The following is an 18,914-nucleotide window of genomic DNA, read 5'->3' as shown; positions in this document are numbered from 1 at the left end:
CATTTGGGAAGGAAAGGTTGATGGCAGGTGCGAGGCGTTAACGTGAAGGTAGAAGGCAGAGTTGTCTAGAGCGTGAGTGCGGCAGCTGCAGGGCAACCCATAACTTATTTTGGGGGGACTTATGCATCAGTTTAAGATAAATTTAAGAGACATATTTCTTAAGCACATCCAAAGTCTCTGGACAGCTTACCAGAATGGACTATAGAAGGTATTGTCTCATCGTAAGTTCGAACTTGTATTGGAAGAAACAAATATTAGTGGGTTTTCCATTAAGCAGTAATCGTAGTGCAGTGGAAAGTTTTGCACAGCACCAGGTGAGTTTGTGAAAGTGCTTCTCTTGCAGGACTGAAACTTGTTTCACTGAGATTTCTGTTAATGCTGAGGTTTTTGGTTGATAATGCTCCCTGAGAAGCACAGCTGTACAATCAGGGCACTAATTCTGGCACAGGTTGTGTTTGAGGAGCTGGCATAGGTTAGCCTTGGTAAGAAATGAAATTGGCTTGCCAGTGAGAGATGAATTTGAATGTAGCTTGTGTACTGTGTTATTTTACTGAACTATTCTGGATTTTGTTCCTGCTTTTGAGTAATTTAAATACCTTCTGAATCCTCAGAATATAACTATCGAACATTGTGATTTTCTTAAAATGTGCTTTTGCTCTTCTGTGAGAGATAGTCTTCACGTGTTTCTCTGTTCTTCAAAGCCAGGATAAATTTCAAGGGCGGATGACAGAACCAACCAGCCTTCCTGCAGGTGCGGATCAGACACAGAAAAAAGAGAGTCTTGTGGTGCAGCCGATGAAGTGTGAAAAGGCAGTGGGTGTGCCTTCTCGTGAACTTGGTTCAGCAAATGCTGCTGCTGACCAGAAAGAGCAGTCTGCGTCGGAAGTAAGAAGAGACTCTGTGTACAGAAGTACTGGGAGACCTGAGAAGACAGATATGATTAAATTACTTGTGACAGATCAGGATGCATCTAGAAACTGTGAACTGTATCTACCTGCGTCTAGTAATTTTTCGGCAGTGGAGTCATATGAGGACAGGTGAGGATTTCTATTCATGAAAGTGAGTTTCTTGGCAAAATTTCGTATGTGTTACTGTCTTAGTGAAATAGGTCTAAATGCCAAATCTCAAACGTTGAAGGCCACCTTCACCCTTTGGATAAATTGCTTATTTTAATAGTTTATTAGTGGTCTTCTTTCCCACATCTCAGGCTATAACTGATGCAGCATTAAGCTCTTAAGGGTAGGATGCAGAGTGTGGGAAACTAAGACTTGAAGGCAGATGCTCTGGTGGCTTTGTTTTAACCTTGTGAACACTTTGTAAGGTGCAATGCTGACAAACTTAGGTGGCTTTTTTCAGTCCCAACACTTCAGCTGTTTGTTTGGTTTTTTGTAAACCTCCTGATATAGGCTGAAGTAAAAATTTACTTGTGTGATTCAAGTTTGGCAGTGAAATCTTTACAAGAATATTTGGTACCTGGTGGAAGAAATAGATGGGAAGGTTTTAAAACAAAATATTCCAAACTTCTGAAAAAAAAAAAGCACATTAAGAGTTGCTATATGTTGCTGAAGAATAAGTTAATAAAGAAAGAGAAGAAAGTTATTTCTAATTCATTTTCTTTCTGTAGGTAGACAGTGGACTATTTTAGACAAGATCCAAAATCTGCAATAAGTGCTGACTTAATGAAAAAGTCACAAAAATAAGTACATGATTCAAGGATGCTTTAAAAATTTTATTTTATGATTCACAGTCTAATATGTTAATGTGAAGTTTTTTAATATTAAGGAACATTTAATACACGGATTCATATAAATATGTACTTGGTGTATTTTGCATGCTGGCAAAAGTGTGGTACATAAGGATCTCTATTCTGAATCTTTAAATTAGCTGCTACTTGGCATACTCATTCTATTTGATCTAATGTCTTTACATGAACTATTAATAGCACTGAGTTTAATCTGACATAAAAATTTAAATATTCTACTGTTTATTATCATGCAGGGATGATTTTAAGCATTGTTTTTGCTTTCCTATGGTATCTTCACTGCCAGGAGTTCTAGTCCTGTAAAACTATTAGTATAAAACTAAATTTCTGTAATTGACTGTACTGTCAAATACTAATGTGAAGATCAATGGGGAAAGACTTTGGTTTCCACATTCTTGTTTCCACAGATTTACTTAACAGTTGCTATGCTACAGTGTTACAGTACACTTTCCGCTCTGCAATGAGAGTGCCTGTGCAGGTGGACTGCACCTCTCAGCTACCTAGATTTCAAAACAGCTCAGTTAAATTGCAGTGCCCTGTTTACACTGGGTGTTAGTCTGGCAGGGTCTGAACCTCTGGGTTCTGTTTTGTCAACTCCCAGAAGGAAGACGGGGCAATGTCTGCAGAAGAATCACGGTGCTGCTTACTCTACACCAAACTTCTTTTTTGAGAGACCTCACTAATCTACCAAGCTGAGCACTTTTTCTCTTTGTGTGTTATTACCTGAAAGTATTTGAGGATCTATCCCAAAGTGACGCTTTGCCCTGCCACCTCCCGTGGGAGCCCTTGTGGAGGCAGGTTTATTATACATGCTCAGAGGGAGGAGGCTGTTGCTTCATATTTTCCAGTTCTTAGCTTATAGATGAGCTAGGCTGGAGATCACTGTTGTCAGATCAGTTGTTTATTTTTTTATAGTATTTTCTAGGTTCTTAACTATTCTTGAAAATTTCCACATACCTTATTGGACCTTAATCTCTGCTGAGAATTAATATTTTGTGTGGAAATTAGGGTTTGTCCAGTGCCACACTGTGACAAGGATAAGGACTTGGGATAAGTATTTCTGTGATTTTTCTTCTCAGCAGGCAGTACTCTTTTTTTTTTTTTTTAATGGAGCACTGTGTTTAACATCTACTGCATTGATTGTTTCTCCTTTGATAATTTCGTAGTATTACTGTGAATCAGAGTTTAAGCAGCTACTTGAACACCCAGGAAACCCAATTTGACCATTAAAGGTTTGAAACTTGAGTAAAAACTAAACTGTAGTTTCATATGACTGCACAGTAGATGGACAGTTTCCTGGTATTAACCTCTGTTGGTCTTTATACTAAACATTTTTTTTGTTCTCAAGGAAAATTTATGCAAATAGGTTAAAATGTTGACTTTTTAAAGTAAACTGGTTTGGATATAAAGAGAAAGAAATACAGAGCCATAATTTACCAGTGTATTCTTTCAAGTTTAATGAGAATAATCTAGTTTACCTGCTGGCTACATTAAACCCTTCCTTCCAGTCATCCTGACTGCTTGTGCTGTCTTAGTAGGGTAAGATGATGAGGGCCACTGGCTGAATTTCTTCCTGGTCTTTTGCAGGCACACTGTGGTTTGGATGTTTTTTGTGTAGCAGATTAAAAACTACTAATAGTAGTGGGCAATGAACCTTATACTTTTTTTTTCCCTGCACATGTGTTTTCTTCAAAATACAGACTTTCAATGTAACCTTTTAGAGGTAAACCTAAATGATCTACTGATATGTTTAGTGATGTATGTTTTTTGAAAGTATTTTAGCTGTGAAACTGATTTTAAAGCTTATTTGTTAGATGTAATTATATGACAAACGCCACTCAGAATTGCATTTAAAGGAATGTGCAATTTACAGTTTTGGTCTTTTGAACACTGTGGACCTACATTCTCCACAGTAATGTTCATGTTCTTCTTGACAGTGCTAGGCTATGCGTAAAACCAGTATCCTTTTAGACCATGATTGCCTCCCTCATGGACATAACTTGAGTTCACAATGCCTGTATATAGGCTCAGATGGAGACATATGACAGTCACGACAGCATACCACGACTAAAAAGCCCGTATTACTGGAGAAAGAAATGTTTGTCTGAATTTCATATAGCCTTTAGTTTGGATCAGACTTCTGTTTTCTTTGAGTTCATAACATTCAAACCAGTTGCAAATAGCTGGCTACTTTTCCTCATGATACCCTGTCACATATTTCACTCCTTACTGGGTGAGTTGCTCAGCCCCAGTGCAGCATAGATCTAGTGAGTAATGCATTCTTAGGTTGCAGTGTTCATATATTTGGCAAATAAGGCATTTTGGCTTGTATTTTTCACAAATTTATCCTGTATAATTTACAAATACAAAGGGAATTTAGTACTCTGTAGTCTCCATACAATCAGCAGAAATTTAGGCAGTGAATCATTACCAGTGTGTCTTAATTAAGAGAGAGGAACATTAGAGAGACTTCTTTAAACATTTTTTTTGAGAGCTCATGTTGGTTTTATAAAAATGTGTAAGATGGAAAGCAAATCAAGTTGAAAAAATACGCGGAGAACGACTTAAGAACTTGCCTGTAGTCGTAAATAGAGGAAAAAATAAATTACTGTAAGATCTGTGCTGTTACATGGAGTAATTGTGTTGATTTCTATTGCAGTGAGGAGGACATGTATCGTGATGCAGAAGAAATAGAGAGAGAAAAAATACTACGTTATGAGAAAAGCATTTCAGGTAGGTTCGAACTTTGTTTCATACACAATATTATGATTCATTGTAGTACCAGTTAGTCATGATCTGACACCCTTGTTTCCAAGGATTTCTGTTCACAGAGGTCTCAGTGTGCAATAGAAGCTACTTATAATGATTGAGTACATTGGGCAGTTTAATTCAGAAAAAGATAAATTTTATGTAAAAGTAGTTGCTCTTAGTATATTTTTTCACATGTTTCTCTAGTTGCTTAACAAGAGAATGTGAATCCTTTGGAAAGCAGTCATATAGCCTATGTTAAGACTGTTCTTGAAAATTACCCATTTGTAGTCATTGTAGCAGCATCTGTTGCTGGGATTCCTTTATAACCTCACTACTGTCTGTTTTGGAATGAAGGCTGCTGGGATTTCAAGAAAAAACTGGATTTCTTCTTTCTGCTGTTGTTTCTGGCTTATTCACAAGGGTCCATCATCCTTTTTGTTTATAGGCCAGCTGCTGAAAGATGAAGAGAAATTTTCACTCAGCATTGTTCTGATTGCTAAGAAAATAAAGAGTACTAACTCCTGCGCTTTGCCAATTCGTATTTTTCAGAAGAGAGAAGCAGAATGTTGTCTGTTTTATTGGAATACGTCATTGGTTTTGTTCACTTTTTATTTTCAGAGCAAGCTGTTTGGCTTTTTCCCCCTCTAATACTAATAACTACTTAGTAGCTGTAGGTTGTGCTGCCAGTCTCCTGTGGCACCGATGTTAAAGTGATAGCGTATTTAGAAATTCAGTGCTCTGTGTTGTTCTGTTTCACAGTTCTCAGTATAATGTTACGTATAATATTTTGACAGAATATAGACTTAGCATTGCACCCGAAATGGACATAATGGAGTATTGCAGAAAAGAATGGAGAGGAAATACTCCAGTAGCAAAAAGGATGAGAAAGGTATCTGTTCCCTTTTTGTTGAATTTTGTTATTCCTTTTGTTTTCATTTGTATGTTTAGTGGGTGATTTCCTGTGGGAGCAATCTTTAAAACAGGAAATACAATAGCAATGTTTTCCAGTGGGGAGCTTTAATGAACAGGCTCAGTTTTTCTTAAATTTTCTTGAATTTTTTTTGGTAGGTTTTGGATTAGTTTTCTTGTTTTAATCTTGAGCTAGAATGGCAGAAAATAAAGCATAAGGTTGGTTTGGTGTGTTTTTGTTGTTTTGGCTTTTTTCCCAACACAATTTGAAAATTCAGTGCTATGCATGAGTAAACCTAAAAAATACTTTCCATAAATCAAAAGATCCATTTGTCACCTTCAAGAGAGTAGTAAGAGAAATACAGACGTGCAAGGCATTGGATCTTGCTAGGTCAGCTGAAGAGACGTGCTGAGCTTCAGAAGCCATGTTTCAACATCGCTGCTTTTGTTAAAAGTGTACGAATGGAAACAGCAGGGAGGAGACAGATGTGCTGAGGCTTGTGTCAAGATATTTCAGCATAAACGCAAATTTTACCTGAGGCAAAAAGAAACTGCATGTGACACATATTGGGTAAAGGGAATAAATTACTACTGAAACTTTTTGTAAGCATGATATATTTTTAGATTTATAATATTGTCGGTATGTTCGTGTATTTGATTTTTTTTTTTAAACTTCAGTGGCTTAGCTACCCACATGTCAATGATATTTGTGCTGTCATCAAATAAATGGCACAGTTTAAATAATCTACTTAGATTCCTTTGGTTTCTTGTTTGTTATTTAGCAGAAATAAGGAAGCTTTTTTTGAAGCATAATTTGTGACATAAAAGTATTTGAACTTCCAAAATGGTAGTGGATCAAACTTTTTTTATATAGCATTAGCATTTGGATGCTAATATTCCAGTACCTTTTATTATACCAGTGCATGACCTTAAATATTTTATTAATGCTCCTGTGTTATTTGGATTTTGTGTTTTTCTAGGGATATGAAGCAGTTGCTCAGAAGTTTGCATCTATAAGGAGAGTACGAGGTGATAACTATTGTGCTCTCAGAGCAACTCTGTTTCAGGCACTAAGCCAAGCTACCCAGCTCCCAAGCTGGCTGCAGAGTGAGGATTTTACTATGGTACGTGTCAGACTCTGATCCTCTGACAGTAATGTTGGTTCTAACCTACTGCATAATTTTGTGATCTCATTTCTCTATTATGCTATATGCTCACTTCTCAATATCCCTTGAGTTCAGAAGTGGTAATGTTCAATTTTCTTGTCAGCTTAAAGGCATTATTGGAATTGAATCCAGGTCCCCTTAGTTTCCAGTTTGTAGTGTATAAATGGTACTGTAATTCTGACTGTAATGTAAGTTGTCTGTCTTCATCATGCCCTCTTGGCTTCTTCTTAATGCAGGTAATACAGCAGTAAGAGGTTTCCTGTAAGACAGCCGGTAGTAACAAAAGATATAGACAGCCTATTTTAAACGCATTTAAAAACAAACAGAAAACTGAACCAAAACCCCACCAGCCAAAAAACCCCAAACTTTAGCTTTTAAAAACTGTCATTTGTATTTTTGTGGGCCATATCTGGTTTTTCCAGAAAGTGGATTAAGGGATTGGATGCTGCAGGCTTTTCAGAATGTATGTATTCCCTGTGTCTTAAATACTACTTAAAGCAAGTGTGTAAGAGCAACCTGATACAAGAAACAGTCCTTATGAAGCATTGATAGATCAACAAAGCAAGGTGTCTTACTAAGAGTAGAAGAAAAATATTTCAGAAATTGTCTTGCATCAACAAAGTCCATTTGGTGCCATCAGTGAACATGGAAGCAGCCTGTAAGGGGCTGCCTACATGGAAGTGGCCCACTTTAGGAGACCAAGCTTCCAGCTGTCCAGCTTGCTGCTGGAAGTGGAAATGCTGGATGTCTGATGCAGACTCTGTGTTGTAGGCAGGCAGTCCAGGCAGAATCATGCTGCTCTTACCGTCTTCTTGTATAACTTCAGTGCCATCTTAAAATTTCTCATTGTGATCACTATTGTTGTTAAGTAAACTATTGCTGACGCGTTTTTGTAATTGCTGATAGAAGTATTTCTGTGAAATCTTTCGTACTGCATCAGTAGCTCCTAAAAAGGTTTCCTTTTTATAAAAAACATTCTCCCGGCTGACAACTGTCTCCACATTGTCAAACTAGAGAAGATAGTTTCCCAATGCTCCTTCAACAAATCTGCAAACTTTTAAAAATGGAGTACTTAGGTAAATGTCATCTTAAAACTGCTATTTTTCCTACTGATTTACAGAGGAAAATGTCCTATCATCGTAATTAACATTTTTTTAAAAAGGTGTACTGTAAATAAAGTTAAATAAATTTTATTTAATAAAACACACTCATTAAAATGACAAACTGTTAATGCACTGAAGCATAGGGCATGTAAGAAAATGTGGTGACAGCAAGCAGCGCAATTTCAACCAAGTGTTATTTGAAAAAAAAAAAAGGGAAACCTATGTTTGCGTGCATGTCTAGTTGCAGAGTTTACTGCCATATAACCCTTGACTATTTAGTTCTATATGTCAAATTAGCATAGGGTGCCATGCTGGAGTGGTGGGAAGGCCCTTAAAGAGAAATGTAAAAGCTCTTAATTGTACAGGCAGAGCTTGTGAGCAGTAAAAGAGCCAGTTCTGAGGCTGAAGTATGATCTGATGCATCCACTAATCCTCAGATTGTTTTCTTTATCAGAAAACCAGTGTTTTAGTGATGCTCTCTGAGAAGAAAACACAGTTTGTGCGTTCTGGACTAAGTAGTTTGCGCTCCATGAAGACTTTTTTGGCTTAACTGGTGGATGTCATCACATCTTAAACCTTCTCTTGTGTTGTTTCAGGGATGCTTTTCAAACACAGTCACTGTCATCTGCTGCTGGAAGGGTTTTCTTTAATTAAAAAAAAACCACACAAAAAACCCACAATAAAAACCTTTACTAAAGGTGATTAGTTTTGCCAGGGCTTAAGTATTGGTTAAATCAGGAAGTATTAATAGACCAGCATTCTAGAGAGCCAGTTGTGTTCAATTGTGGTCATGTTAATAGAACATCTGTTCAGAAGATCATATGCGAGATCATTTTTTTTTTTCACAGAATCACAGCATATCTGGAGTTGGAAGGGACCTCAAAAGATCATCCAGTCCAACCCCCCTGCCAGAGCAGGATCACCTAGCCTAGGTCACACAGGAACATGTCCAGATGGGTTTTGAATGTCTCTAAAGAAGGAGACTCCACAACCTCTCTGGGCAGCCTGTGCCAGTGCTCTGTCACCCTTACAGTAAAAAAGTTTTTCCTCATACTCAGATTGAACCTCCTATGCTCCAGCTTGCTCCCATTGCCCCTTGTCCTGTCATTGGCTGTCACTGAGAAGAGCCTGGCTCCTTCCTCCTGACTCTTGCCCTTTACAAATTTATGAACATGAATGAGGTCACTCCTCAGTCTCCTCCAAGCTAAAGAGACCCAGCTCCCTCAGCCACTCCTCATAAGGGAGATGGTGCAAAATAAGGTGCAAAAATATTAAAAAAATAATAAATTCCATAAAATAATAATGTGCAAGGGGGTGGCTTTTCCTTTTAAGGTTTTTGACTTGAGTTGTCTTCTCTTCTATCTACTTCCAGCTTCCTGCAAACTTGCTAAGCAAATATGACTGGATCAAGCAGTGGCAGCTGAAACAGAAACTGGGCAGGAAGATGGGAGAAATAAGTGATGAAATTAAAGAATATTTAATGCTTCTAAAGAAAAAGGTTGGAAAAGTATTTGATTATTCTTGGTCATTTGCAAATAAGAAAAATGACAACGATTTTTGACTGTGGTGAATTTAGCATAAGGATAATTTCACTAGTGAAAAAGTCACTGTTCTAAATGTATGCCACAAAAAAAAAAATCACAGAAATTGCCTGTTGAGATCTGTGGGAGTTTTCTGCTCTTCCACTGATTCCATGAGACTGATGCTGGAATTAATTTGTAAGTAGCTCTGCAGAAAACTATTAGAAAGATTTCAATGAAGAAATTAATGTAATAGAGTAACTTTTTGCCTCTTATTTCTTGTATTTATTTGAAGGAATGAGGTATAGTATGGATAAATGCTGTTGCTATCTTAAACAGGTCATGAAAATGAAAAAAAACTGAAATAACCAAATAACCAAAACCAGAAAGCAAGCAAATAACTTCATAGGAGTAGTCTTTCATGTTTGTATTGAATGTTAAAATAACAGGAAAATGGCTGTGCCCTTTTGGTGTTTGTAGTATATTACTTGGTCCTATCTTCCCCTGGCTTGAAATTCTGGAACCTATTTATAAACTCTGTAGTTGTTCCTGTCTTACTGTCTAAGAGTATTTTAAAGGGTGCATTCAAGCAGTTCAAGGGTGAGGATGAAATATGCATTCTGAGAAACTGAAATGTAAAGATTATGAAGGGTGTAGGATTTATGATACAGGAAATAAAAAGGTTACTTTCTTACTGCTTATTTCCCCATGACTATATTTGTTTTGCCACCTTGGAACAATTTCCAATCTCCCCTTCTTTTGCTTTGCTTAAAGACTAGTTTAAGCAAAATCTGCCTAATTCAACTTGACCTTGGTGGGACTACAGCTATGGAAATGTTCTTGAGTGTTTGTAAAAAGGCACAGAGCCCTTCATGAAATCAAATTCTCAGTGCCTATGTTGATCACCTGACAGTTCACAAGTGGCTTTTTACAGCTCTTGCATGATGATGGCTATTGATACATGTTGTGTGTGTTATTTTTTGTAGTGGAAGAATATAAGTGAAATCAAGGGTGCTATGGAGAAACAAGAAGCTTGTGATAAACTGTTTAAAAATGAAGAGGAGGAGTATAGTCTTTATGAAGCACTGAAATTTTTGATGCTTAACACGGCCATTGAATTATACAATGATGATAAAAATGGAAGAAGAGTTCCTGTCTTCTCATGGTTACTGTTTGCACGGGATACGTCGAGCAACCCTTGTCAGTTAATGCATAATCACTTGAATCATATTGGTCACAGTGGAGGCCTTGAACAGGTAAGGAGAGATTGTTCTTGTAGTGTTATTTTCCTGTTTTGGAGATTTTGGTTTCAAGTGGTTTAAGAAATGACCCAGCTTTTGTTGATCTGGCTAAATCTAATGGTGTAGTGTCTGGTCTTTCACTGGGAAAAATGTAGTAGAAATGCTTGCTTGTAGTAAGAGTCTGTAAGGGCTTTGATTGCTTTGTTCTTTAATTTTTTATTTTTTGTCTGGCAGCTGACACTTCTGTCTGCTTTGTATTTGGTTAGAGAGTTCAGAGTACCCTCTGAAAGGGAAAGGATCACTGCCTGAAACCTGTTCTTGTCTGGTTTAGTGACTTAATGGGATGAATAGTGACATTCCTGAATGTCTTTCCTACCTGTTTGTGGCAGGGCAGTAGGGAAGTGACACTCTGTGTAAAGCAGCTCTTCTTTAGGACTAATACTCTACCACTGTTGGGTCTGGAGAGCTCCATGCTAAAGGTGTTGCATCTTAGAGGTATTTGTGCTGCAAGTAAAGAATGGCTTGAATGATTGAACTAGAGATCAATATGCATTCTCATTGGCTTACAATTTTTTTCTTTGAAAAACTGCATCTGATAGGTATTAGTTGAGTATTTTTACGATAAATATCTTGTAAAAGGTACATTAAATGTTACACATCATATTTCTGCTTTTTTCCAATGTAGGTGGAAATGTTTCTCCTTGCTTACACCCTGCAGTATACCATCCAAGTGTACCGGCTGTATAAATACAGTACTGATGAATTCATCACGCTTTATCCCAATGACCCAGAGGAGGACTGGCCTGTGGTGACTCTCATAACTGAAGATGACAGACATTATAATATTCCAGTCAGAATGTGCCAAGAGACTATGCTGTAAACATGACATCTTTTTGACAGACAAACCTGTGCTGCTTATTGAGGTTTCCAGTGCTATTTTGAAACAGGATGGTTATTAAATCTGCGTTATTAAATCTACAAAATTTGAAATACATCTTCTAGAAGCTTACATCTGACCTAAATACCAAGTAGGCACTAGCTTAAAAGAGTAGAAGTGTTGAGAGTGTGGCTTCTGTTGCCCATTTGAAAACAAGGACACTGCTACAATTGGTTTTTTGAAGGGCTTACTCTGAATAGGAATGCAAAAACTATAGATTTACTTTTTTTAAGAAGACAAGTGAGGCTTTGGTAAGACATGGGCTGACCCGCTCCCTGAAATAGTGACATACTGATGAATTGAAAAATTTCTGGAAAAGTAAGCTGGCAGTGTCCTCACTTGTATTTGTAATGCTGCTGCTTGGAAGCAATTTGTACGGATCTGGGGTCTCAAGAAGCAGTAGAATTCTTTTGCAGTTGGAATTTAATGCCTGTCATGGTTTATGCTATAAGAGAGATGTTATTTGAAGTTTGCTAATGCTTAAAGTGAAAGTCTGCCCTACAGAGGATTCCTGGGACAAGAGAGTAAATGTTGATTTAAATGAAAGGCACAAATCACTTGGCTTCTCTTAGGAGGCCTTCCTCTAGAAAAGGAATAAGATGATAACAAGTGTTTTGTTCAGATATTCTGGAGGAAATGACATGCAAAACTTAATTTTCATGGTTTGTTCTACTTAAAATTAATTTGTTAACTTTTATTTTATTGTGAAAGATAATTACACAACTAGCATGTGTGTTCAACATGTTCTAAAATGTGGTTTAGACACATCTTATGAGGCATGCCTGTGCTCAGTGTTACATTTATCACTTTGCCTTTGAACAACTAGTTTGATCTGTTACTGAGCTACAAGGGAATATAAATAAACCAATTCATTTGGCAGTATTTTGTTTCTTGTTTTAAGCCCTGTTTTCTCTCTAGCTTTATATTTTTTGAAATCCTTGCTCAAGTTATTTCTTGGAAGCTGTAAAACAAGTATTTAATTGGCTTACTGCTTGCATGTGGACAGCAAAAAAAAATTATTTCCTTAAGTTACTATTATCCAGCGAACGCTGAAGGGGAGAGAAGAATAAATTAGCTTTTGTAACTCACTGACCTCTGGTTAAAAAGTTGTTGTTATGATTTAAATAACTGAAAGAGTCAATAAATTAAATGAACCGGAAGTGAGGGATGGAAAAGGAAGAGGAATAGAGGTCAAATCAATTCTGCCCCCCACCCTGATGTCCATGTGGATAAATTTATAGTAGCTGCTGTACTTCAAGATCAACACACTAAAGAAAGCAGATGTTTTACTCAACACCTGGCATACTTTGTTTGGTGCAGTCCAGATTTTTAATACTGTAATATACTCCTAGAAGTTAGCAGAGACTAAGAAAGTTCACTCCAACTGCTGTAGTTAGCGTGCTTTTTGTGCAAAAATTATTGCATCCACTTTAGGCCCATCTTTTATCCCTCCCTTATTGAGAAATAGAAAGGAAATGTTATTAATTCCACAGAGTTAGAAGTGAAATAGGGAAGGCTTAGCATGGTAGAGGCCTCTCAAGGAAGGTGGCTCTCTAGTCCCTTTTCCCCAGAGCATTCATTTTTTGCATGGGTGCTGATGAGTTGCTCTTATTTCTGTTCATGAATTCTATTTGAGTTGGTGGGATGCAAAAAAATCACCCTGAGATGTACTGAGACACTGAAGAACCAGCCAGTACTGACTGAAAACTGCTTTAGCAGGGCTGTCAAGTGAATACTGGGGTATGCTGAGGAAGGAGTGGCACAAAGAACATGATCGCTGGCTGTTTCCTCCAGAGGTTTGTTTGCCCAATTTGCCACTTTTTGGAATTGTGGGGTTTGGGGTTGTCTTTTGAGACACCTGCCCACCAGGTCTTTGAGGTGATGTTTTTCCTTTGGGCTATAGCACCAGAGAGCTGCTGCGGGGATGGGAGCAGGTAGCATCAAGTCCAACCGTTAACTGTTCTACCATGCCCACTTCTAAACCATGTCCCTGAGCACCATATCTAGATGGCTTTTAAACGCATCCAAGGATGACGATTCCACCCCTTCCCTGGGCAGCCTCTTCCAGTCTTTGATAACCCTTTCAGTGTAGAAGTTTTTCCTAATGTCTAACCTAAACCTCCCCTGGTGAAACTTGAGGCCATTTCCTCTTGTCCTATTGGTTGTAACTTGTCAGAAGAGACCCACACCTATCTCTCTACAACCTCCTTTCAGGCAGTTGTAGGGAGTGATAAGGTCTCCCCTCAGCTGCCTCTTCTTCAGATTAAACAACCCCAAGTGTCTCAGCTGCTCCTCATAAGACTTACTCTCAAGACCCTTCATTTGCTTTTCAAATGTCAAGCTTTGTCTCACGGAAAAAACAACGTTTTTAATCAAAAAACCCTAAACCTCTCCATTTACAGAAATTACCATCTAGGATGAATGTGGCAGGTACTTTTTAAAAAATTATTTCCTCTCTCTGCAAGTATTCGGAGCTCAGTGGCACAGGTCAGAATTTAGATGCTGTTCTTTTTGGATCTGTGGTGCACCCACCCATCTTTTATTTAAAACAAACAAAAGTTCACTTCCAGCCGCCGCTGCGTGCTCCTGGCACTCGGGGGCCACTGCTGAGCCCCTGGAAGCTGCGGAGCTGCCCCTCTGCAGGAGCGAAGCCAGGCCCAGGGCGACGGCGGGGGCTGCCGGCAGGGGCCGCTGTGGGCGCGGCAGAGCGCGGCCCCGACTCGCCCCGACTGCGGCTGGGGGCACCTGCAGGCGCTGTGAAATGAAGCGGTAACATACCTGAGATTTTTAAAATATCTTCAATTTTTTTATCTTACTGAATATCAAACAGTGAATCTGTTTCTATCTTGAATAAGAATTTTCTAGTAGGGATTGGAATTCATAGCAAGTCCTCTGGTTTCTGAAGTATTTGGATTTGTTTATGTATTCATCCGAACCTTCAGGTGATGTACTGATGCACCTGAGCCATCACTGCCAGCGTAACTTCTGTAAGAACTAGAGGCTCAGCTGAGCCGTGCTGTGTGTATCCTGAGCTGTGTTTCTAGGCTAGCTTACTCTCTTTACACAAACATGAGACTATATAGTGTCAAGAATAATGTATGGTGAGAAGTGGTGAGCTTGGTTTCTCACCTTGTCCAAGAGCAAATCAAATAACTTTAAAAATGTATAAACCTGTTAGTTTTCAAGCATATTTGCAGATGCACAGAGCACATTCTGTTTTACTGTCCTTTATTACAGAGGGCAAAAACCGAGTTCTATGAAGATTTTAAGTGCCTAGAAGAACAGAAAAAACATGATGATAATCTTCTATTACTGCATATACTGTTGCTCCTTAATTGCTGAAAAAAGAAATCTCTGGCTGAGAGGAATGTATTCAGTGTGGAACACTGCATCTGTAGACCTGTGAATGTAACTATAACAGGCTATTTCTTTGGAGGTGAAGCATTTGCTGGACTACTGCTCTCTTCCTGTTTCTGAATGTTGTCTGCATCATAAGATTCTTTTTTTCCATGAAAGGTTAAGAGAAATAATTATATTGAACAAGGAGGATTTGTACTCTGCAAGTTTATGGGCCATGAGAAAACTGCAGGCGTTTCGCTCAAACTCTTCCTAAAGCCCCTTTTGAGTGGATTTAAAAAACCCCAACAACTATTGTGTAACATTTTGGCTTTGTTACGCAGCAGAAGATCTGGGTGGTTTGCTCAAAGCATGGCTCTGCATTGCTGAAAGTGTGTACTTGGGTGACAGCCTGCTCCTTGCCACTTCTAGGCAGGTTCTTCTCTTGCTGCCAAAGTTTGGCTTCTGTGCCAGGGTGTAATGAACTGCACTGAGGGAGCCCTTGCATTTTGGAGAATTGTGTTATTTCAGCCAGCAAGCAGGAGTTAACAGCAGTTTCTGTTCTCTCACTTGAGGGTGTCTTTTGGATTTATATTGTTGAGGGGGGCAGAAGAATCAATAATAAAAGTTCTTCTCTTGGCCCATCGTTGAGCTGCTTGGATACGAGGGTGGAAAAGAAATAGAGAAGGGGATTTTTAGAACTAAAACAATGAGAAAACCCCAAACTTCAGGGAGTTAACAGTTTATTTCTCTCGCATTAGACAGCACCTGCGCAGTGGCAGGCCACGCTGTCTCCTGCTGTGTGCCTCAGACTCTCATCTTCCCTTCAGGCCTCCTAAGATTGTCCCCAGAAAACACCCAGCTGGAGCCTCACTGGCCTCCTGCCCCTCCTGCAGGTATTACCACAGGGGGCTGGCAGGCGCTGCTTAGGTACTAGCTCTTAGTACGTATTGTTAATGTTACTTTTAGACTGTCAAGTGGTTCCACGGTGTTCATTTACTGATGAGCCCTCTGTGGAGCTCTCTTCACTCAGCCATGCTGGGTTCTGTCTCATCAAACCATGCTACAAACAAAAAAACCCCTCTTTTAATTAAACAAAATAAATTAGTGTCTTTTTAAATGTGGTAAGTGATTAGAAACATTATTTTTTAAAAACAAGTAAAGTTGGAGCAATGCTTAAGGGCTGTTTAGAGCAAATCTGTGATGGCTTCCACAATCACCTGATTTGTAAGACACCCAGATGAAAGGGCCAGATGTTACTACATGCCCCCATCACCCACCCCACAGATCCTCCATTCTGACGTGTCTGCCTTCTCAGCAAGAAGATAGAAAACAGCAACATGGAAAATTCAAAGGAAATAATGACATGAAATTTCCTTTGAGGAGCGAGGATAAAAGGTGTAAGAGCTGCGGCTGTGAAGGTGGTCCTGTTGCACCACGGGGGCTGCATTGTCACCAGTGGGGCTTGCCACTGAAACACCTGGTTTTTCAAAGAAATGCTGCACTGGATGAGGTGTGAGTTAACTACTGGCTTGTGGTAGTTAAGGGGACCGGCAACAGAGCAATCCTTTTTGGCCCTAGGTTTGGGAGCACTGGCTCCAGCTGCCAGGAAAATGCTCCTCTGCTCATGAGATGTGGGAGGATGCCCCACCTTTTAGGTCACCTAGAGCAAGGAGGCTGACTTTTCACAGCTGCAGAGCAGCCTATGTGGAGAGTTAATTACTGCTTGACTTTATTCTGGGTAGTATCTTCCTCAGCAGCTACTCCTAGGCTCTGATTTTCCTTCCTGCATCTCTCTGCTGTGTTGTAGGGACTGGGAGAGCGTTTGCTGTGATCATCCAACACCTTGCTCAGAAATACCATTGCAGACCAGTCCAGCTGAAAGATGAAAGTGGTGCTTCCGCACTGTTTGTGATGGGCCTCTCTTAGTTTAATGATTTTTCCACCTGTCTGTGGTAACGAGCCCTTTTCTGTTCCTTGGTGCAGAGCAGACCTTCCCCTAGCAGCACATACGCTATCGACCTCCAGCAGAGCTGCGTCCTCCCACCCCTTCCTCCCCCCTTTATCGTTGATTATTAGACACAGTGGCAAACACTGTGCAGTACCCTTTGTGAGCAGGGGCGTTTCTGTCTGTGGTTGAGCGCTCCCTCGTCTGAGGTCTGCGTGTGCCCTTTGGGGAAGAAAATTGGATTATATTTCAGTTTACCTCATCAAGGGAAAAGCTAATTGTCCTCATTACTGATGAAGGAACAGTCAGAGGAGGGGCTGCTGATGGGATGAGGGGAGGGAGATTAGGCTTTTAAGATCACAAGCAAAGAAGGTGACTTAATGCTGTTTGCCATCATGCTGCACATCTTACTTTTATCTGCTTGCAATCTGGCCCTATCTTGCTTAGGGAGAGAGAAATAAACCCTATGTGGTTCCTGAATGAGAAACCTTAGTTTGAGAAAGTCAGACTCACTGCATGTGACTGTTTGCACTTTCTGTCCTTGCTCAATCTACTCAAAATGATACTGCGTGGCAGTCATCCTCATACCTGATTTCAGACAGGCTCTGGCCTCCCATGCCACGTTGGTTTGCTTGCCTGTGCCCCTATGAGCAGGCATGGAGGACTGACAGGCACAAAGGCAGTGTCTTTATGTCTTTTTCTGAGCCCTATCTGATCACCCTTTTTAAAATTTTCCTGGGTTGGGTTGGGTTGGGTTGGGTTTTTTTAGCAGGGCCTCCTGGCAGGCCAGTGCACTTGGCCAGGAGAGCTGGACAAGGTCAGGCCCCGCTCTTTGCAAGTGGCCATGGGAGGGCAGCACAGGGTGTGCCTCGGAGCGGCTAAGGGAGTCACTGATTGCTGATTTTGATGCCCTAATTAGATTACTGGCTTTCTCATTCCTGGTCTTGGGCAGGAACATGACCAGACCTGAGCCGAACCTTTCTCCAGCCATGGTGATAGCAGTGAGTGACTGGACAGCAGGAAGGGGGAGCTGGACACAGCGAGAGCCACAGCCAGTTTGGGGGTCTCCAAAGGCCCCCTGCAGTGCCCTGCGCTGAGGGCCAGGTTGCTTGTTCCAAAGGAGAAGACTGCTTTAGACCATGTCAGATTATCAGAGTTAATAAAACAGAAGTAATAAGAATCATCAATCGTATGCAAACTGTTAGAACTTTACTTCATTAGAATAGGAAAGCTATTGGACACTATTGGAGCACAGATCCCCACCCCCCCCAAAGAAAGCATAGATCATTCTTTTCAACAATGCAAAAACATACATCTCTGTTAAATACATAAACAGCACTCAGTTTTAATGCAACATGTACCTTTATACTTTTGACCTTAGCAGTCATTTAAAAATGTACAAAGTTTTTACCTTCATTGGTTTCTTTAGAGCTTAAAGAAAACCCGCATGTTTAAAGCAAAGCAAAATGGTCATTAAAAAACCAAACCGGTAGCTTTAGCATGTGTACAGATTACAGAAAGCAACGTTAATTTTGAGAGAAATCAACTGGAATTCTACAAGTATGACAGAAAACGATGCATGAGGTAACATTTCATTTAAAATCTAGGATCCCTGTACTGTAGTCCCAAACAGTACTGTGGCTTGACATCTACAGTCCTTGCAAAATTGACTTGTTTAAGTAGTCGCGGATGGCTATTGCACACTGCTTTGCATAAAGACAGCTTCATCCCGAAAGAAAGACACTGAATCTGATCCTGAAAGATATTCTGAAAGGAATGAAAACCAAGTGATACCTCTCAGGTGAAATATGCATTTGCCTAGTTCTCAGATTTATCTTCTAATTACATGAACTAACTGAGAAAATGAGGCTTTTTCTCTACAGAATGGTGTTTAGAGAACTGTCCTTAATACCAATGCAAACGCAGCATGACCTAATGTATGGCCAGCTACTGCTCTTGCCTCTCTGAATGCTGTAAGCCTGCTGAGAAGAAACATGATATTGTCCTGCAGAATTCTCCATGGTCAGAGGGTAAGGTGGGGAAAAGACAAGGCCCCCAAGCGTCCTTTTCCCTCTTTCCCAAGCAAGAGTCTTCAGACTCTGTGCTGCCCTTTTTTTTAGGATGCTGCTTCCAGACACTACTCCCACTCCCAATTTTAAAAGTATCTCCATGAAACTAAAAACAAGTCAATTTTAGAGAACCCAAAGGCACAAGTAGAACATGCAAATATGAATTCAGTAT

General features: G+C 39.7%; 1 protein-coding gene across 1 annotated transcript; it reads left to right on the top strand.

Annotated features, from left to right (window-relative positions):
* The first annotated feature begins 723 nt into the window (after positions 1-723).
* OTULIN (OTU deubiquitinase with linear linkage specificity) lies at positions 724-11,443 on the top strand. The gene is made up of 7 exons (XM_010192612.1): positions 724-1,037; positions 4,422-4,495; positions 5,308-5,402; positions 6,403-6,546; positions 9,064-9,189; positions 10,198-10,467; positions 11,138-11,443. Exons 1-7 carry the CDS (start codon positions 724-726, stop codon positions 11,330-11,332), a joined length of 1,218 nt encoding a protein of 405 aa, XP_010190914.1. The 3' UTR covers positions 11,333-11,443.
* Positions 11,444-18,914: the final 7,471 nt, after the last annotated feature.

This window comes from Mesitornis unicolor, unplaced genomic scaffold (assembly GCF_000695765.1).
Source record: "Mesitornis unicolor isolate BGI_N332 unplaced genomic scaffold, ASM69576v1 scaffold46599, whole genome shotgun sequence".
NCBI classification, from domain to species: domain Eukaryota; kingdom Metazoa; phylum Chordata; class Aves; order Mesitornithiformes; family Mesitornithidae; genus Mesitornis; species Mesitornis unicolor.
The sequence above is the reverse complement of the archived record's forward strand: the minus strand, read 5'-3'. Positions and strand labels throughout refer to the sequence as shown.

Bases quoted from the DNA above. Each gene is read 5' to 3' on its own strand.
- OTULIN (XM_010192612.1), top strand. From the start codon at position 724: ATGACAGAACCAACCAGCCTTCCTGCAGGTGCGGATCAGACACAGAAA. The intron at 5,403-6,402 runs GTATCTGTTCCC...GTGTTTTTCTAG, and splicing joins TAGCAAAAAGGATGAGAAAG to GGATATGAAGCAGTTGCTCA. The intron at 10,468-11,137 runs GTAAGGAGAGAT...TTTCCAATGTAG, and splicing joins ACAGTGGAGGCCTTGAACAG to GTGGAAATGTTTCTCCTTGC.